The 20,695-nt window shown below is 52.3% G+C and overlaps 1 protein-coding gene across 1 annotated transcript in view; it reads left to right on the top strand.

The window, feature by feature from the left end:
• Window positions 1–20,695, top strand: part of TG (thyroglobulin) — a 266,107-nt gene that overhangs the window by 143,189 nt on the left and 102,223 nt on the right. The window contains exons 37-41 of the mRNA XM_034668642.1: window positions 3,628–3,762; window positions 5,443–5,607; window positions 9,661–9,880; window positions 11,593–11,686; window positions 14,105–14,264. Of these exons, the coding sequence (XP_034524533.1) occupies window positions 3,628–3,762; window positions 5,443–5,607; window positions 9,661–9,880; window positions 11,593–11,686; window positions 14,105–14,264 (774 nt within the window). The remainder of the gene's footprint in view (window positions 1–3,627; window positions 3,763–5,442; window positions 5,608–9,660; window positions 9,881–11,592; window positions 11,687–14,104; window positions 14,265–20,695) is intronic.

Below are 20,695 nucleotides of genomic sequence, written 5' to 3' on the forward strand. Positions count from 1 at the left end.
TATTATATATATTTTATTTTATATATATAATATATATAAAATATATATATTTTATATATTATTTGTATATTATATATATTCTTTATATATTTATATTTTTCTTTATATATTATATATAATGTATATTTATATAAGTACTTAATATATGATAAACATGGCATTTCAAATTCAAGGGGAGATGATTTTTTTTTAAGTAAGTGATGCTGGCATTGCAATCTATAAAGTATATTTTAAACAAAGGAAACAAAATGAACATGAATGTTTATGGCTCAGAGGGCACCTGCTGGGCGGGCCTGAAGGCTGCTCCCACTGTGTTCATCTGGAAAGGAAGGCTGGCCTTGTAGTAAAGCGTGGTTTGTGAACCCCAAGGAGCGGAGCTCAAGCCCAGACGCTGCCTGGTATCAGCTAAGCCCTTTGGGCTTGTTCCTGGATCCCATGAATGTTCAATGCAATGGTGTTGCCCGGTTCTTGGCAAATCGTAACCTCCCACGAAATGCTACCAAGTTCCCCTGGCTTTCATGCTTCAGGAGAGGTTTACATTCACAAAGAACTTGTTCTCAGAATTTGCATGAGATGCATGAACCCCAGACGTTGGATTCTGCACCACAGCCATGGCTCGTCCCGGGGTCCCTGCCAGCTGGGGGAAGGGACAGGGCAAGGGTGTAGCAGACACCTGGCTCTAGGCCCTGGGATGGCGACAGAAGAGCTGACTCTCACTTTGGAGATGATATGCACCCTTCAATTATAGCGCTTTCCCCCAGACATCAGGCTAAGTACGGAGTGCGGCCAGGGCTTCCATTTTAAGACCGTAATTGGCAACTTTGGTCCTAAAACCCCATCATACGTCTTCTGTGAAATTGCAGTGTCCCCACCAGCTAAAAATATGCAGCTCAGTTTGGTCATGCTGCAGAAATGCCACTTGAACTGACCATGAAAATAGTGATGCGTGGAGGATGCTTAAGATAATGAAAGCCCAGGGTCTGTTGCAAGGATGTCAGGTCCCGAGGTCAGAAAGACGTGGCTCCGGATTTTAAGGATGGCCCCACAGTTCCAGGACAAGTATGGGGGTCCTTCTCTAGTTGAGTCCATCAGAAATCTTGCAACATTATTTGGCACCTTCTTTGGATTAAATCTTTTTTTTTTTCTTTCTTGTTTCTTTATTTTTTTAATGTATATTTTTTTATTTTTTAAAGATTTTATTTATTTATTTGACAGAGAGAGAGAGAGAGAGCACAAGCAGGGGGAAGGGCAGAGGGAGAGGGAGAAGCATAGAGGGAGAGGGAGAAGCAGGCCCTCCACTAAGCAGGGAGCCCGACATGGGGCTCCATCCCAGGACCACGGTTCATGACCTGAGCCAAAGGCAGATGCTTAACTGAGTGAGCCACCCAGATGCCCCTTTCTTTCTTTCTTTCTTTCTTTCTTTCTTTCTTTCTTTCTTTCTTTCTTTCTTTCTTTCTTTTTCTTCTTCTTGTTTTTTTTAATTACGAAGAAAAAGGCGCGGTGCTAGTTTGTTTTCTTACTTTATTTACCATTCTAATTTTAGTGCTCTGGGCATCAAAGGCAGGTTTGAGATAAAAATGACAGCCTTCCCCATATAGCTAAGAGCATGGTACTGTCCAAGACAAAAACCTTTTCTTACCTGGCGAGAATTTTCCTTGAAAGGCAGCTCAGCTATTTAGGAGGAAGCTCGGAGGGGACAGAAGGAGCACTGGCTCAGAGCCAGGAGGCCTGGTTCTGTCTCTGGCTTGGTCATGGTCAGCTCTGTGTTCTTGGAAAACCATGTAACCTCTCCCAGCTTCTGACCCCTCATTTGTGAAGGAGGCCTCACCGCCCCTACCCCACCACTCATCCAGAGCTTGGAGCTCCGAGCTCCCCCGTGGGGATCAGCTGTAAGGACGGTGTGCAGATGAGGACCCGAGGCAGTGCGGTGACACCCTTACATGGCCTCGCTTGGAAAAGGAGCACTCTGTAAACGTGAAGTTCTATGTCCACACCCACGTTTGCCGTGCTGCTCTGCCAGCACAAAGGCAACGCTCACACGCATTTATTATAAGGATTCACTGCTGTGGTCTTCTGGGAAAAAAAAAATCAAAAACAGAAAGGAAAAGGAAATAAATGACTAGATTTATCTCCGCGAACTCTCAGTGAGGCCCCCCGAACGGATCTTTTTTTTTTTTTTAAAGATTTTATTTATTCAGCAGGGATAGAGACAGCCAGCGAGAGAGGGAACACAAGCAGGGGGAGTGGGAGAGGAAGAAACAGGCTCCTAGCGGAGGAGCCTGATGTGGGGCTCGATCCCAGAACGTCAGGATCACACCCTGAGCCGAAGGCAGACGCTTAACCGCTGTGCCACCCAGGCGCCCTGTCCAAACGGATCTTGAGAGCGCTAGCATCAGGAAAGTGTGTGTCAGGAGGCAGCTGGCCTCCGTGCTCTTTGTGGACGGAAGAATGCACTCATCCACCCAGACCCGCAGTCCTCCCTCAGAGTGCAAGCTCAGGGTCCGCTTTAGGGTCCCCTCTGTCCTCATGGGGACACCGGGGCTCTGGCAGGACTCTGTGCCTGCGCCAAGCCACCTGTCTGAGGTTCGCACCCGGACAGCCCACCCTATGGGTGGACCAGATGTACAGATCCGGGAGTCGGAGCTCTGCGCATGCAAAGACCCAGTTTCACTCCTGCTCCGCCCCTGAAGAATGGCACTCTCCAGGGCAAGTTTCATTTCGTTCCTCTTTAAAGAGGATGTCTTAGCTGCTGTTTTCCAGGAAACAAACTCAGTGATGGAGATTTGCATGCAGGAAGTTTCAGGCGCGGGGCTCCTATAAGGAAGTGAGGGGGCGGGAATGAGCGGGGTGGGGTGGGGGGAGAAGCAGAACTTCCCCACCAACCAAACCCCACGGCCCTGTGGGGTGCTCTGGAGCTGGGCTGGCCCTGCAGGGTCATCCTGTCTGGAGGCATATGGCTGGGCCTTTGCACACCCACATGCACTAGTGTTCGGACACAGGCTGACCCTGGGAGGGGAGGCAGCTCGCTGCGAGCGCAGGCAGTTTCTGGAACGGACTTAGCTAGGAGCCTCCAGACACCAACTTCCCAACACTGGGGAAATGAGAGGCTGGGTCCTGAAAGGCGGCCTGGACAGCACACCACAGCATCCACTATGGAGGGCGATGGTCTTTTCTCCATCCGAGGTCTGGGGGAGGATTCGATGACGTGGTGTCTGGGAAGCCCCACACACAGCACCACAGGACCACAGGGATATGTCTACAACTATCACTGTCACTTAGCTTCCTTTTGATGATTGCATTTAACACCTGCATTACAATGCTCGCCTTCTCTTGTTTACTTCTCTCCCATTCTGCTGTGAGCTGCTGAATAGAAATAGCCATGCTTTTTTTTTTTTTTTTAAACTTTGTATCCATAGGCTTGAGCTCAGAACTTGGCTCATAAAGCACTCTGACTAAATCGCTGTAGAATGGGAGTATGGATCAAGGAACGGGGTCCCAGGAGAATGGGGGCAGCAAGGAGGATGGCCTGGGGCTGCTCTTTCAGGGCACCAGGTGGTACCCCATTGTCTTCATCATCACAACAGGGGAAAGCCGTGTGCGACTGATGTCCCCTGCTCTCTCTCCTAGTTGCTCTGGGCTCATGGCAGTCCCTGGCCCCCTCTGCGGTAGTTGTTGACCCGTCCATCCGGAACTTCGATGTTGCTCACATCAGCACTGCCACTACCAGCGACTTCTCTGATGCCAGAAACTTCTGTTTGTTGGGTAAGCAGAGTTTCCCATCACTCTCCCACCCCCAGGTAGGGTGGTTGATTGAGATGGGGCCTCACAGAGTGCTGCTCAATCTCCTGATCTCAGAAACATGTGGGAGACCCCAAGATGACCCGGAGTGCCGGGAAAGGAAGGGGTGAACCTGGGGACAAGACTCTGGGTGGGCCCTCCTCTGCCATCTCCTCAACCTCCTACAGGGGCAACTCATAGTCAAGGTCTCCAAGGGGAGAAGCATTCTAGAAAGTGAGCAAGGTTGAGCCAGGTCAGAAGACAATGAGAGGAAGGATCTAGGGGGCTAGTCTGAGACAGAGGAGGTGAGCAGAAGTTGCGACAGCTGTCCTCAGATTAGAGGAGGGCTATCGTGGCAAGGAAGAAATATAGTCGTCCTGGCTGGCTTTGCTCTTGGGGCAAATCTAAGACCTATGGGTAAAACTCAAATTTCAAGAGACATTTTTTCAATGCAATATAAAGAAGCTTCTAATAGGCAAAGCTGTCCGCAGATGTATATTTCTTTTAGAGGGTTTCCGGTCACTGGAATTTAAATAAAAATTAGATAACAACTTGATAGAGATGTTCTACAAAGATTTTAACTTCTGCAAGAGCCTGAGATTGGATAACATTCATACTCCTCCAATTCTTTGATTCCATGAATCACCTCACCTACAAGGTTGGATAACAATATGTGCATCTTACAAAAAGGTCATGTATGGATGTACAGGTTGTACACTGCACAACTCTGGGTGCTGCCATAGCACAGACTGGGCTATGAATAAGCCCTTTACACAGTTTACAGCTTGCCAAGTGAATGAGTCAACACCATCTTCGCAGCCATTCTTAGGGCTGAAAATCCTGAATGCCATAAATAATTTAAATTATCTAGTACAGGACCTGGTACACATGGGAAAGTACATAATCCCTGGTGGAAAATAGTGGGTATGATGGGGGAGCTGGGAAGGGAGATGTGGCTGAAGAAGAAAGCAAGGGCTGGAGCATGGAGAGTCTTCTCTGGTATGACTTAATCCTGAGGACAATGGGGAGCCATAGAGTTGCTTCCAACAACGGAATGACCAGAGCATATTTGTAAATTAAAAAAAAAAAAAAACCTGATTTTTGTGTGGAAAATAGATTGATGGGAGACTTAGGTTTCCCCCAACCACAATTCTAGTCCCAGCCCCTGGCACATTGCCAGGGATGTGTAGGAGGTGCTCCAATGAATAAGTAAGTGATTACATAGATGGATGGGTGCATGCATGGATAGACGAATGTATGGACGAGTAGATGGATGGACGTTTGGGTAGATGGATGCGTGGATGTATGGATGGATGGATGGATGGATGGATGGATGGATGGATGGATGGTTGGATGGATGGATAAATGTGTAGATGGATAAATGGATGGATGGATGGATGGATGGATGGATAAATGTGTAGATGGATAAATGGACCCAGATTCATGGGTGGACAGATGGAAGGACACATAGTTGGATAGATGTGTTGATACACGATTAGATGGATAGATTGATAGGTGCATGGATTCATAGACACACAACTGAATGAACGGATGGACAGGCGGATGAATAGATGATGCATGGCTTCAAGGAATGCATGATAGGATGGATGCATGGCTGAGGGGCCATCTCTGAAGCCCAAGGCTCACTCTCCTCTTATTCTGTAGAATGTTCCCGTCACCAGGCCTGCCTCGTCATCACTCTGCAGATGCGACCTGGTGCTGTGAGGTGTGTATTCTATGCTGACACCCAGATCTGCACACATAGCCTGCAGGCCCAGTACTGCCAACTTCTGCTCCGGGAGGAGGCCACCTACATCTACCGGAAGCTGAGTGAGTCCCAGCCTGGGCCTTTGCAGCTCTCCCGGAGAGCCCGGATGTAGCCGGGAGGGGCTGTCCAAGTGTGTGGTGACTTGTGGGCAGTGGCTTTTGAGGTTCTTGATGAAAACTGGCCAAAGTTATCTTGGGCTAGGTGGCATTCATTTGGGAGGGACTGAACGAAGGTGAAAACTTTACGTCTAAGCTAGAGATTCTCTGCACCACCTTTATTTATTCAAGTTACGGAAGCTGTGGCCTTGGAGTTTTGCAGTAAAATAATTAAATAGGCCATTTTTTGTTACCATTTTATAGTTTGGAAAGTTCTGTCACATGCCTTATCTCCATTGGTCCTCACATCAATCCCGTGAGGTGACAAGATAAGGGTTTTACCCCCATCTTAGAGATCAAGAGACTCTGGCCCAGAGAAATTACTTCTCTGATTTTGTGCAGCTCGTGATGACAAGAATGGGAGCTTGGAGCCAGGTCTCCTCTCTCTAGATGTAATCTGCTCGCACAAAACCACATCATCTAATAACCGTATCACGATCACTGTGGAGAGGGCAGCTGCTCGTGGCTCGGTTTCATTTGCAAACATTCAATAAGGTGTTGTTACATGTCAGATGTTGTGTTAGGTGCTGGGATACGGGGAGGAAGCCAGCAAGGGGAGAACAACATAGAAATCTAAGAAATCATAAAAATCCATCACTAAGTGAAGTAGGTAAGAATTATATGATGGGAGACATGGGAGCTGGAGGCCTGGGCGAAGCCCCCTCCCCCATTAGACATGCTCATGGGACAAAATTAATGACCTTTTAAAACGTTGCCTATTTCTGCCTTCTTATCTCCTCGAACAGAGGTTGGCCGGCTTTCTCTGTGAAGGGCCTGATAAATATTTTAGGCTCTATGCGTCTGTTATAACTACTCAGCTCTGCCACGTTAGCAAGAAAGCAGCCACAGAAAATACAAAAATCAGTGGGTGTGGTAGTGTGCCAATTAAACTTTATTTACAAAACCAGGCAGGGGCCAGATTTGGTCCCATCTGTCTTAGACCACGTGGTCCGCAGGCCTGTCTTGATCCAGTGGTATCCTCCCCTTCTGTCCCCTCCTGTACCTCAGCCTTTAGACCCTGAGAGTGCTCCCCAGGCCTGGGAGGGTTTTGATTCCTGTGTGCTGTGGTCTCGGGCCTGCAACCCCGAGTCTTCTCTTCTCCCTAGATGTTCATGGTGTTCGGTGGAGTTAGATTTCAGTAGTGTATTTCACCCCCAGGGTAGCTAATCTGCATGGTAATCCTGCTGAGGAGAGATGGCTCGCTTTGGGGTTTAGGTTCTATAAATTAGACTGTCTCTGTATTAATTCTGTGTGACTCAAGTTCAATGTGAAAGGCTCACCTCCAGCTGAAGATGGTGCCCTTTGTATGTACACAGACACGGTCTGCACCTTGTGCACACATGCGACCCCGGGTAATTTTCTTCACCTAAGGAGTCCTGTGGCCTCCATATGGGGTATTCTAGCAAGACTAGAAAGTATCCGTTATTTTCTGGAAACTAGTTCAAAAGAGAGAGCTGCACATCTAACATTTTCCCCATGTTGGGTCTCATTCAGTCTGGGATCCATTGAGCAGCCTCTGCAGGGAGGGCTGACCGCCACTGCCCGTGGGAAAGCAGGCTTGCGTTCCCTCGAAATTCTTAAGTTTTGTATTTTGCGTCTTTGCTCCCTCCTTCGGGGGTGCCACGTTCACGAAATGTGGCTGTTTCTCAGTGGAGCAGAGGGACTGAGTCTGAAGGTTCGGCTATGCCAGCCCCGCAGTCCTGGATGCTCGCTTGAGCTCCTGAGATTTCCCACTGAAGCCCAAAAGCTCGTGAGAAGGAGCTGTGGGCTGAGACCAGCTGTGGCTCGTGACTGAGACCAGATTAGAACGCACAACCCTTTCTTTCCATGTGGGGCTCAAACTAGCACTGCAGGGGTTCCTGCAACAGAGAGAGTTTCATCACTGTTTCCAACCTCCCTTCCCTCCCTCCCTCCCTCCTCCCTCCCTCTCCTTCCTTCCCTTACCCCTTTCTTTCTTTCCTCCTTCCTTCTTTCCTCCTTCCTTCTTTCCTTCCTTCCTCCCTTCCCTTCCCTTCCCTTCCCTTCCCTTCCTTTTTCTTTCTTCTCTCCTGCTCCCTCCCTCCCTCTCTCCCTCCCCACCCAGTCCACCCAGCCTCAGCATGTGGAGCCCCTGCCCCTTGCAGGCACCTGGCTCAGAGCACCGCAGGCACCATCTATCTATCCCCAACACCCTTGTGTTGTAGGGGCTGCTGTCATCCTGGTTTCATGGGGAGAATTGAGCATCAGAAGAATTAGGAAGTTTCCCCCAAAGTAACTGGTGCATATAACCTAAAACACAGGTCTGCTTGCCTCCCGGGACCATGCCTCAGTTCCTCCCCACGATGCTCGTCAGTGGCCCGGGAGTCATGAACACGCGCCATCCCAGGGGCTCCCAAGCCTCACACCGTTGACAGCCAGGGCCAGATGGTTCTTTGCCGTGGGGGCTGGCCTGTTATTATGGGGTGTTTAGCAGCATCCTGGCCTCTACTGCCAAAATGTCAGCACCCAGCATCTCTCACAGACCCCGCTGACAACCCCAACTGTCTCCGGACGTTACCAACTGTCCCCTGGGGACAAAACCACCAGTGGAGCCACTTCGTTGCACCCAGCTTGAGGAATGGGTAGACTTCTGCCTGCCTGCCTCCTCTCCTGTGCTCCTCGTTTGTCCTCGCATAGAGAGGACGGTGTAGATGGAGCTGTGGACTAGCGGTGAAGCTCCCAGCCAGCAGCAGAGCCACGCAAACCAAACACCCGCGGGCAATAATGAGTGATTTCCCTCTCTCTCTCTCTCTCTCTCTCTCTCTCTCTCTCTCTCTCTTTCTCACACACACAGGCAAGGAGAGAGAGAGAGAGGGAGCTTGAGAAAGAGAGAGAACATTTCTTTACCAGCATTCAGTACTTCCTTTGTGCCAGCCTCTGAGCCCTGTGGGGAATCAGACAGAGGCAGGTTCCAAGTCCCTGAAAATCTGAAAATGGTATTTGGTCTGGAGCCAGGGTCGCAACAAAAGTTGATTGACTCAATCACTGAATGGGAGAGAATGTGGTAGAGGAGATAAGAATCCACAGGGAGAGAGGCTGAGGGGCCTGTGGTGATTAGCATTACAAGAGGGGGGCCAGAGGCTTTGGAGGCAGAGCTGGCAAGGGCAGGCTGGCAGGTGGCACAAGCTTTGGCCTGACAGGCCAGATGGAAGAAGGGGAGGGAGGACATTGCAGGCAGGGGCAGTGCCCGGGAGAGGGGCCCTGAGCTGGCCCTTGACCCATGGGAATGGACCGTGGTCCCGGTCGGGGTCCAGAAACCCTTTGAATCCTACACCTTCAAGTGCTGGCAGCTACCCACCCTTGGCCTCTAGCTCTGTTTTCTTACCAGTGAAATGCAAATAAGGGTCCACAGTTCCTCCCCAGCAATTCTGAAATCCCAAAATTCTAAAAATTAGAAAAAAAAACTTTTTGTGGGTTTGCGGCAAATTTTTGGTGGCAATATCTGACCTCAAGTGATGGAAGGAATCATACTCTTCATTCATCCCTGTTAGTATGAGTGAGTTATAGCTTGCACCCCAGAAGTCACTGATGTGTTTGAGGGTGGGAGCCTGACTCCAGACTCCTCCAGGGGGGATGGGCTGAGCATCGCACTTTCTGTGTCCCCCTGTTCTTTTAAAAATCCAAGTACCTCTGAATGACAGCTCGCGCCTGGCCCCCGCGTGCTGGGTACGGGGCTCTGGGCCCGGGTTAGGCTCTGCCTAGCCTGTGGGTGGGAAGAGTCAGAGGCAGCACCTGTAGAGAAGGGGTCAGTGCCATGCTCTGCGGACATTCGGTGCCTGGTAAACATCAGCTGTATCTGCTCTTCATTTTCTTTCTTCACATTGAAAAGTAACCTGGCTAGACTCGAGCTGCTGGGGTCTGAATGAACTACTGACATTTTTAAAGTGTGAAAAGCAGTGTTTTGTTTAACTAGAGCACCTGCTGTTGTCTCTTCCCCCGCAGACATCCCTCTGCTCAGCTCTGGGACACCTGCACCTTCTGTGACTATTGCCCCCTATGGCCGGCTGCTGGGCAGGTCCCAGGCCGTCCAGGTGGGCAGTTCATGGAGGCAAGTGGATCAGTTTCTGGGAGTTCCGTACGCCGCCCCGCCCCTGGCAGAGAGCCGCTTCCAGGCACCGGAGCCCTTGAACTGGACAGGGTCCTGGGATGCCACCAAGCCACGGTGAGGACCTAGTGGAATACGTTTTGGTGCATGTCCAGGGAATTCCTCTCCCATTCAAATCCATCGGAGTGAGACTTGGTGGCCGAGCAGTGCTTTCCAGTGTGAGTGGTGAACGGGGGTGGGTATTAAGTGGTCTTACAGATAAGCCACCAAATGTCATTATCCTGATCCTGCAAAGTGCATTTGGTGCCCGAGGGGCCAGCGTGTTCCACTGCCCGCAGTGATCTGGGGACCCAGGCTATGGAGGCTCTGCCTTCCTCAGCATGAACATTCCTTGACTTTGCGTCCAGGGAAGAGAGGCTTTGGAAGGGTCTGCTTGGGAGAGTTCCATGGGCCAGGGCCGCAGGGCGCTGGGGAGCGTCCATGACCAGTTTGGCGGGAGCTGGAAGTCAGCCTCCTGGCCACAGCTGAGATCGGGGGCCTGAGAAATCCAGCAGGGAGGGAGAAGCACATGAGCTCATGCAAAACATTTTATTTATTAATTGTTTAAAAGATTTTATTTACTTATTTGAGAGAGCGAGCAAGTGAGCGAGAGAGTATGAGCGGGGGAGCAGCAGAGGCAGAGGGAGAAGCAGGCTCCCACTGAGCAGAGAGCTGGATGCAGGACTCGATCCCAGGACCCTGAGATCAGGACCTGAGCTGAAGGCAGACGCTTCACCTACTGAGCCACCCAGGCGCCCCTGAAAAACATTTTTTAAGAGGACTTTTTTCCCCAATGGGAACAATATTAAAAGGAGTTTTAAAAAAGGAAAAAAATTCATCCTCCCTCATCAACTGTGTTCAGTCTCACCTGTCCCTTCCCATACATACACCACGTTAAACAGTTCACACATTGGAGATGTTGTCATTTTTCTCACCAGTGTGTGTTCAGAGTACCCATGAAAGAGCCCCGTCCTCCTGTCTCCCTTCCCCACCTTCCCACATACGGCCCTAGCTCTGTCCCGAGGCTGCTGTACCTGCGCTGTCCCTTGTCGCCCAGGAATGGCTGGTGGGCAGGTCCACAGGCCAGGGCCAGACAGAGTGAAGGCTGGGAGCTCCTGAATGCTCTAGGCAGGGGGCATTCAGGGCTCGAACTCGGGCAGGGGCGGGAAATTGCAGAAAGCCATGGTGAGTCTCCACCGCAGAGACACAAAAGGAAGAAACTCGCACTAATCAGAGTACTTGACCATGTTAGGGGAGGCTCTGAGTGGAGAGTAGTTGGAGAGCTTGCCTTCTCAGCGTCCTGCACAAACGAGGTTGGGGGACACGTGAAATCACCTCTGGGAGGGGTCCCATCAGGCTGCGTTTGGGCACGTCCCGGACGTGGTCTCAGCTCTTGTGCCCGGGGCTGCTCACCTGGCACACGTGGACCCTGTCCTGATGCAGAAAGCAGCTTAGGTCTGCATGCCTGCAGCAAGGAAGGACCGACGTCCCAAGCAACACCCACGTTCCCTGTCTCTGTCTCGGGCGTCCTTCTTCTGAATCGGCATTTGTCCCTGGAGGTGTTCCTCCGCAGCCTGTGCCAGAGAGAGTGCCGGGCATCCTGCCGTTTCTTCCCTGTGCTTGCCGCTTTCTTTTCCCATTTCCCCAAGTGCCTAATTGCCACAGAGCCAGTGGGCCTTCAGGCCTTCGGACGGGGCAGTGGGCTCTGGCTGATGGTGGTGGGCGTGACGGGAAGATGAGGCATGCGTCTGTGACTGTTTACCTGGAAGTCATACAGTCCGTATCCCCAGGGCCAGCTGCTGGCAGCCAGGCACCAGAGCGCCCGCGTCACCCGGAGTCAGCGAAGACTGCTTGTATCTTAACCTGTTTGTCCCTCAGAACGTGGTGAGTTCTGAAGCTCGTGATTGCCTGCCCTGAAAACTGCCCCGTTAGACACCCCCTGTCCCAGAGCTGCCAGAACATTCCCTCCTCTCCTCCGCGGTCTGCTCAGGCTCTGCTCTCCCAGCGCTGTCCTCGCCTGTTCTTGGCTTCGTGAAAGCCTGTGAGACCAAGAGGAAGCAGAAGGTCCTCCTGGTTCCTACCCGGCCTCACCTGATCCTCCCCACGTCCTCAGGCCACCCCCATGGAAATGGGGCACGATTGCCCCGGTTCAGTTCTCCGAGAAATAGTCATAAAGGGCCTGTGCTGGGGGGCACTGCCTCGGGTGGGACAGAGAGGTGACTAGAACAGTCGTTGCCCTCAGATGTTGCGTGTTAGTGAGCAGGGCAGAGACAGATACGCAAGTGAGTATTAAACAACGGTGGTGTTGGTGAGACTCTGAGGAGAAAGGCAGAGGAGGGGACACAGTGAGGGGTGGTGCTCAGGGGGTGCCGCCTGAGCGGGGTGGGGGGAGGGAGATGGGAGCCAGGTGGTGGGTGAGGGTCCGCGACGCAGGGTCTCTGAAAGCTGGGGAGGACGGAGCCTGACTGCGGCTCACCTGCCAATGAGGAAACTAGCCAACTGCTGTCCTTGGAAGACCCAAGGAGCGACCCCTGAAGGCATTCCCATGGGGACTCTTGTTTGGGGCAGCGCTGGAGGGTGAGGTTTGAGGCTGTGACCCAGACAGGGTTATGCCGTGTTTTGGAGTTGGGAACGGCCTAAGTAGCAGCCATGAGGCTGACACTCCATGGTTGAGTTTCCTCTTTGGGGGGAGGGGTCAGAGGGCACGAGAGAAAAAGGCACTGATGAGTTTTAGGAAACACGAATTCCTGGGGACGTCGAGCCAGTGTTGATAGATGCCGTGGTACCCTGGACCATGCCACAGCTTCCTGGTCCCCTGGCCTACTGGCAGCGAGAGGCCACTGAACTTTGGACATCTGACCTCGGGAAGCTGGTTTGAGTGAGCTTTGTCACGAGGCCCCCCAGAGGTAAAAGACATCATAGACGGCGCTACTACGAGCATGGAGCCCAGAGTGAGGGAGACGAGGGGTCCCCCCTGCCCGGCGCTTGTCACCCCATACCTGCGCTGCTGGGCTAAGGTCTGGCTCCCAACTCGTCTGCCACTGACCCCTGCCTCACTGGTCTAGAGAAGGTAATCGTGTTCTATGTGCTCTGGTTACTGGTTCTGAAAGCGGGAGGCAGATAGCATCTGGCTCGTAAAGTTCTTGCAAGAGTTAAATAATACACTGCTGGGAGACTAATGAGTCACTAGGTGGCTGATGGGGGACACTGGAGTTGACTGTGAGTGGGACAGAGACCGCACCTAAAGGTACAAGGGTCACTCCACCTGGAAGTGACTGCAGACCTGGAGCCCATTGCTTAGGGCAATGCAGTCTTCCACCACGTCGGTTCTGGCCCCTACTTTATTCTGGAACACTCTCTGGGTCCTCCCTGGTGAGTCCTTTCAGTTGGGCCACGGTGCCTGAAACCCATGCAGGTGATACAGAGCTATTCGTCACCCACCTAAGGGACACAGGGTCACAGACAGCAGAGCCCAGGACAGTGTGCCGGGAGGGCAGCTGAGGTTGGAATGCTGGGTCGGCCCCTTCCTCTCTGTACATGTTTTAAGAAGTCACTTCACCACTCTGAGCCTCTGTGTTCACACCTGTAGAACGGAAGTGCTTAGAGCCATTAGAGTGTCTACCTATGGGGTAGAACTGGGGTGTTGGAAGACTGCAAGGCTCCAAGCGATGGGCTCCCGGTCTGCAGTGGGCCACCCTTTCTGCCACCTGCTCACTTTGCAATGGGAGCAAAGTGCCACTTTTCATGACCCTCAGCTTCCTTGTCTGTGACATCAGGCTTATGACCATGCTAGGGCTACTCTGATAGATCACCACTGACCGGGAGGCGTAAACAACAGAAAGATATTTTTTTTAATATTCTGAAGGCCAGAGGTCTAAGATCCAGATGTGAGTGGGGTTGGTTCCTTCTCAGGCTGCTGTCCATGGCCCCTGGATGGTCATCTCCTCCTCCCTCTGTCTCCACATGGTATCCCCTCTGTGTGTGTCTCCATCCAAATTTCCCCTTCTTCTGAGGATACCAGTCGTATGGGATTAGGGCGCATGGGCTTAATCACCTCCTTATTGGACCCCTCCAAATACAGTCACATTCTGAGGTCGTAGAGTCAGGGATTCAACCTGTGAATTTTAGAGGGATGCAGTTCAGCCTGTGACATGGGACTCAGTGTGCCTGTGTGGCAGAGTTGACAGGAAGAGTCATGGGTAGGCTCAGAATCTCGTACCTTCTTGGGAAAGGTGCCCTCAGTAAGCTCTGATGGGTGAGAATGGGCCAACCTATAGCCTCAGATTTCTCCCCTCTCCACAGGCCCCCAACGCATCTGTGCTGGTCTTCTTCCACAATGCCATGGAAGGGAAGGGGGCTGGAGGACAGCTGGCCATTGATGGCTCCTTCCTGGCTGCTATTGGCAACCTCATTGTTGTCACTGCTGGCTACCGAGTGGGGGTCTTCGGCTTCCTGAGTTCCGGTAAGTCGCTGGCTTGGCTGGGGATGGCTGACCCCTTGAGCTGAGGGCCACTCTGTGTGTGTTCAACCCCTTCTTCCCAAAGCACCATCCCTTCAGGGCCCCCCGGCCCTGCTGCAGCCCATCTGAGCTCTCGGTGGAGTGTCCCGCACGCCCATGAGACCCTCCAGCGATGCTGACACCCACACCTGAGAGTAATAGTAGCCATTGGCTGACCTTCCCGTGTACCGAAGCTATTCCAAGTGCATTACGCGTTGCATCTTGTTCGTGTGTGTGTGTGTGTGTGTGTGTGTGTGTGTGTGTGTGTGTTTTGAATCACCAGAAGGTAGACACCTGCTAACATCAACAGTCAGGAAAGAGCAGAGCCAGGATTCACCACCGGGGTTGACTTGCTCTAGAGAAGCATGGGAATGGATTAGAGGCCTGGGCCCACAGGGACGCCATCTGACTCCGCGTAAGGGCTGCACCAGTCATGCTGCCGGTTCCTCTTTAACGCCAGCCTCACTGTGAGCATTGGTCTGTCCCCTACTCAGCATTGGTCTGTTTGTCACCCTGGTTCCATCCTCCACTTTCCCCACCAGCACCCAGGGCAGAGTTGAGGCCTGGACAGCCCCGTCATCCTGAGTGTGCATCTTTTCCTCCATATTCAGGCCCCCCAGGGGCGGGGCACTTGTCAAACAGCCGTGGCCAGGGTAGACACACAGGTTGGGGAGATGAAGACCCAAGGGCCAGCTCGCCATTCATTGTCGGTGTGACCCGGGCTAAAACCCTTCATTTCTGAGTCTCAGTTTTCTCCTCTGTAAAACGGGAATAATTTTCTCCAACGTCCACAGTTACGTAAGGCTCCAGTGACGTTGTGCATGTGAAAGGGCCTTAGATACTGTAGTGGGCCCTCCAGGTAGGCACTGACCTTCATCTCTGTTCTCCAAGGATCTCATTTAAGATCCAAGTGCCTTACCTGCTAAGTCAGGATGGGTGGGTGGAAGGTAGCACGGTGAGAATGATGGAGTCATCTAGAATGTGGCATCCAGCATGGGCAGAAACTCCAGAGTGCTGGGGAACGAGGGCTGGGTGCACCACGTGGCATGAGGCCTGGAGTGCCATGAAGAAGATTTGAGGCCCGCACAACAACCACGAAGAGGGCACCAAGTTAAGGCAAAATACGACCAGATGCCAATGACGGAAATGTGGATGGTCGACAGATTTCAGATTTCCCTTCAGAGGGAACAGGGTCAGCTGCTGGAGCACTAAAGACTCTGCCTGGGTTTTTTTTCCTCTTTTCAAAGCCATGACTGGTGATGATTGGATACGTCTGTAGCTCCCATCTCTGAAGAGGCGGGTGGAATTCAGAACTCACGCTGTTGAATGTGGTCAGGTGGAGCTTTCCACAGACATGGCCGACTCCTTGGCTCTGGGCCTTTCCAGACAGAGGAAAGCGAATTTCCATATGTTACCGGTGCCTGAGGGGTGGGGGTACTGGTTTCACGGTGTGTAAACCTATTGAGAATTTGTGTGCTTCTGGGAAGGCAAACTCATTCCCGCTGCTGGTGGAGGCAGTGTCAGGGGAGGCAAAGGAAATTTCCAGAACACCCAGCCCTTCTCATTCCTGACCTGGAATGCTGCCTGTTCATTGTGCTTAAAGCAAAACTGTCAGCGAGGTGAGAAGAAAGTTACACTCGGCAGTGCCAGCCTCCACCAGACATTTCTCCTGGATCACCTCATTTCATTCTCACTGCAGCTCTGTGAGGCCAGTACCGAGTGGTCGTTTCGCAGATGGCGCAGCGCAGATGGCGCAGCGAAGCTTGGGGAGGTCGGGGAACTCCATGCCCCACAGTTAGGAGTGCCCTCGGGGCATTAAATCCTACTGGTCAAACAGCAAGGAGAAGTGTCTTGTGATTTGCCTCGGATGTTTAGAAATGTCCTTTGGGTTCCCTGTTCTGTGTCAGAGCAGTATGGGTCTTTTACGTCCTTTGAGCCACAGACGGGTTTTCTTTGCTTTATTTACTAGACGTCCTAGCTTCCTCCACGTTCCTGGGCCTTTGCCTGTCTTAATTGAGCCTCCCTGCAGTTTCACCAGGGGAGAGGAGCGATGTGTCCGTAGAGAAACTGAGACACAGAAGTGCCAGGATGCAAACGCAGGCTTCCTGACAGCAGACACCCTGCTGCCTGCTGCCCTGCGTCCCCCACAAGGCTCTGCTGAGAAGCAGCTCCTGGGTGGAGCCCTTGGATGCCCGTGGCCCTGGGGGATGCTCAGGAAGGGGAAGGGAACGGGTTGTGTGGGTCTGCGAAACCCCCAGTAAATTCGTGACACAAGCTCATCTTCCTCTTTATCATTTAAAAAATAGTCAACAGATTTTACCATTTAGATTGGCTTTAAGTTTACAGAATAACTGGGCAGAAAGTACAAAGAGTTCCCATAGATGCCGCCCCTGCCTCAGTTTCCCTTACTATCAACACCATGCGTTGGTGTGGCACCTCTGTTATGATCGATGACGCAACACGGATAGGTTAGTATTGACTAAAGTCCACAGTACAGTAGGGCTAACTCTTTGTGTCGTACTCTCTATGGTTTCGATAAATGTGTAATGACATGTGACCACCCTTATAGGTCACACAGAATAGTTTCGCTACCCCTGTTAATCTTTCCCCTTTTATTTTTTTATTTTTTTTTAAAGATTTTATTTATTTATTTGACAGAGATAGAGACAGCCAGTGAGAGAGGGAACACAAGCAGGGGGAGTGGGAGAGGAAGAAGCAGGCTCATAGCGGAGGAGCCTGATGTGGGGCTCAATCCCGTAACGCCGGGATCACACACCCTGAGCCGAAGGCAGACGCTTAACTGCTGTGCCACCCAGGCGCCCCTCCTTTCTCATTTTAAATAGTGGGATGCTGCACTTCCGAACACGGGTCTGGAAAGAGACGGGCTACTTTGAGTGCTAGCCGGAGCCCAGGGTCCTGCAGGCACACAGCCTGTGCATCCGCGCAGAACAGGGCCTGAGAGCAGCTGTGGGCCAAGGGGCTCTGGGCAGCCCTTTCCCTCTGCCTCCACTCCCACACTGCCCATCTCTCAGATGATGCTAAGACATAAGGGGGAATGTGGGGGGTAACGTGTGTAGAAGGCAGACACTGGAACCTTGCCCGGCACCCCGCAGGGGCTCATTAGGGTTAATGCCCCTTTTCTTTCCCTGGACGGGGCTCCTTCCAGGCAGGGCTGGGTGGTGGTCATGCCCCGGCCCTGCGTGTGGCCAGCAGCTGGCACAGAGCTGCCCCTGGACCGCAGCAGCCACGGCTCCTGGCATGGACTATGTCCAGCCGAGTGGTCTCTGCCCATGTTCTCCCATGATCAGCATGTGTGGCATCCGCTGTCGTGGCCCACAGTGAACGTGGTCCTCCCAGATCTCCGGACTCTGGAAGGCACTTTTCCAAGGGAATAGGGGGAGGATGAAAACAGAAGCTCATGCCAGGCCTGTGGCTGACGAGACAAGCTCATGTTCTCTGTGAGAAGAGGGGGGCCAAACCCAAGAGTATTTCAAGGGGGCCCTGGTTCCTGGTGAACTAAGTGGTTGGAAAGGAAGTGAGGGGTTGGTGGTGGGCTGGGGGAGGTCATTTCCCCAGCCTGGGTCCTACCGGGGGCCAGATCCTGGGGGCGCAGGGCACAGTGACTGTCCTCATTCTGGCAAAGCAGTGCAGTGAGGGGAACAGGGGCAGGCGGGGGGGCAGGCTCAGAGGAGTGGGTGGGTCGGCCCGTAGGCCTGCTATAGGGTGTGGGGACAGAGGAGGTGTGTTTTGGCTGGGGAGTCAGACAGAAGGCCGGGCATGGTACCATTACCATTACCTCATCGTCCCTGGGGCCTCCTGAGAGGTGCCGCTCCCCTCCAGCCAGAAGAACAGGCACAGAGTCCTGTCTCAGCGGCTGCCTCCCCAAGTGTAGTTTCCACCACAAAAGCCAGGGCACACTCCACAGAGGGCATCTGGGAAATACTGCTGGGACCTCAATCTGTTTCATTTTATTCAAGAAAAATTAGACAATTTCTATAGTGGTTTATGCCAGACACTGTTCAGTTTCCTTTATAATTATTAACCAATTCAATCATCCTAACAACCTGAAGAGATAAGTATGGTTATTATTTCCATTTTACCGACAGGGAGAATCAAGTCGCACTAGGTGTCTTGTCCAGGGCCTCACAGTTCTAGCAGGTGGTGGGGCCGGGGCTGTGCCCAGCTGGTCTGGCTCCATAATTCGTGTGCTTGGCCACCTCACCTGCTGCCTCTTATTGACGGCCATCAACGAGACCAGTGGGGGCCCACTGTGAGCCCAGAATACACCAAGGAGCTTTAGAGGGAGAGTTGAAGACAGCACATGAGCAAGCGAGAACCAGTTAGGGGATGAGGGAGCAGTTGGATATGGCTGGGGTGGTTCCGACCAGGGGAGGTGGTAGGGCAGAGCAGGGCAGCTGGGGTGGGTGGACAGGGGTGGACATCAGCTCATGTCTGTCCCCCTATTGGACTCTATGTGCGGCTGGCAGGGAGCCCCTCTCCAACCTTGGGCCCCAGGGGCACGGCAGAGCCCACACGTGTGGCAGGACGGAGCCAGAAGGATGCCCAGGTGGCCTGGGGGCTCGGCCACAGCCAGACAGCAGGAGGATGAATGTGGCCATGGTGGCTGGGCAAGGGCTGGGGTTGGAAAATGAAGGGAACCCAGGCTGCTTGGATGAGCCGAGGTCATTCCTAGAGGATCGCAAAAGCCAGGAAGACATTTAGACTTGACTCTCGGTAGGAACGGGGGAGTTAGGAGAGCTTTTGAGCACAAAAAGTTCCATAAATGGAGCATTTAGATTTTTTTTTAATGAAAATAACACAATGCTTTGCACATCATAGATTTTCCAACAAGTATTGAATTGGATTGAGTATTAGGACAGAGAGTTCCGAGTGTGCATTGGGATCTAAGTCCCGACTTTCTCTTACATTTGCTTCTTGTGCTGAAACAAACATTTCCTCTCAAGTGTCAGGTTCCTCCTCAGTGAAGGAAGGTGTTGGAGCAGACTCCCCGAGAGCAGCTGGCTCGCTGCCCCTGTGCGCATGGCTGAGGCTGTGTGTCCGAGGGCCAGCGCCGTGCCTGTCTTGCTCTCCATGGAACCAAGCATAACGCCTGGCACCAGGCAAAGCCCCATCCAGACTTGTCTGAAGAGCAGCCCTTGAAGGGCCCTCACCTCTGACTTCCTGGGCTCTGTAGACCCTACCACGTCAGCACTGTGCTTGGGAAGCTGATCTATGCGGAGTCAGAGGCAGGGACGGCCGCCCCCAACCCTCCTGTATTGTCACTGAAAATGCAGGCTGCGGATGTCACTTCCTGGAGGTGCAGGACTGGGTCCCACTCAGTTGGCACCCACCTTTCCTGCCCTGACCAAGACCTCAGAAACCACGCATTCATCCTAACAGGCAGAACAGAAGCGCAATCCAGAAATGTCCACGGTGAGGACTGTGCTAATTGCCTTCACCAAACCCAGAACACAAAATGCATTTGAAGAAATTCCGAGAGTCTCACCAGCTGGAAGAGTAATTTGTACTGTTATGCCCTCTGAGCAGGCGTCCTGGTCAGCTTGGTGAACGCCAGGCTGGGGAATCGGGACACAAGGTTTTCCAATTTTTCTGTTTGGGAATGTGGAGTCTCTTTGATAGTTCTCACTGGATACCGAATCCTGTTAATCATAACTATGGTCATTCATTCACCTGACATTGACTAAGGACCTGCTACGTGCCCCTGGTTTTAGTGGGGGCCGTGGGCGCGCACGGAAGGCGAGACCCAGCATGACAAATACCTGAAGGGGAACCTTGCTTACCCGAGGGCTGCCTCTGAATTAACCCAGAGCCAAACGTGAAGGACTGCTGGGGGAAGAGGAGGAAGGCCAGGGCGAGGTGGAGGGCTCTGGGCAGAGGAAATCACACATGCCAAGCAGAGGCCTGGAAGAGGACGGACCGGTGTGTTTGAGCTACTGAAGAGAAGCCAGGTGGCTGCGGCATGGGGACAAGGAGGGGACGAAGGGAAATAGGGCCCAAGAGACAGCCACCCTGGTCCCATGGGGCCTTGAATATACTGGGAGAACTGAGATCATGTCCTAATGGGATGAGATGGTAGATTTTAGATAGGATAGGGCAGGGTGTGTGTGTGTTGGGCTGTGTGTGTATAAGAGACACACAATCAAAATTATGCATTTATAAGACCACTTGGGGGTCACCTGGGTGGCTCAGTGGGCTAAGCATCTGCCTTCAGCTCAGGTCAGGATCCCGGGGTCCTGGGATAGAGCACATACGGCTCCCTGCTCAGCGGGGAGTCTGCTTCTCCCTCTCCCTCTGCTCCTCCCTCTGCTTGTGCTCGCTCACTGTCTTTCAAATAAATAAATAAAATCTTTAAAAGGAAAATAAAAGTAAATAAA

The sequence above is a fragment of the Ailuropoda melanoleuca genome, chromosome 9 (assembly GCF_002007445.2).
Source record: "Ailuropoda melanoleuca isolate Jingjing chromosome 9, ASM200744v2, whole genome shotgun sequence".
Classification (NCBI taxonomy): Eukaryota; Metazoa; Chordata; class Mammalia; order Carnivora; family Ursidae; genus Ailuropoda; species Ailuropoda melanoleuca.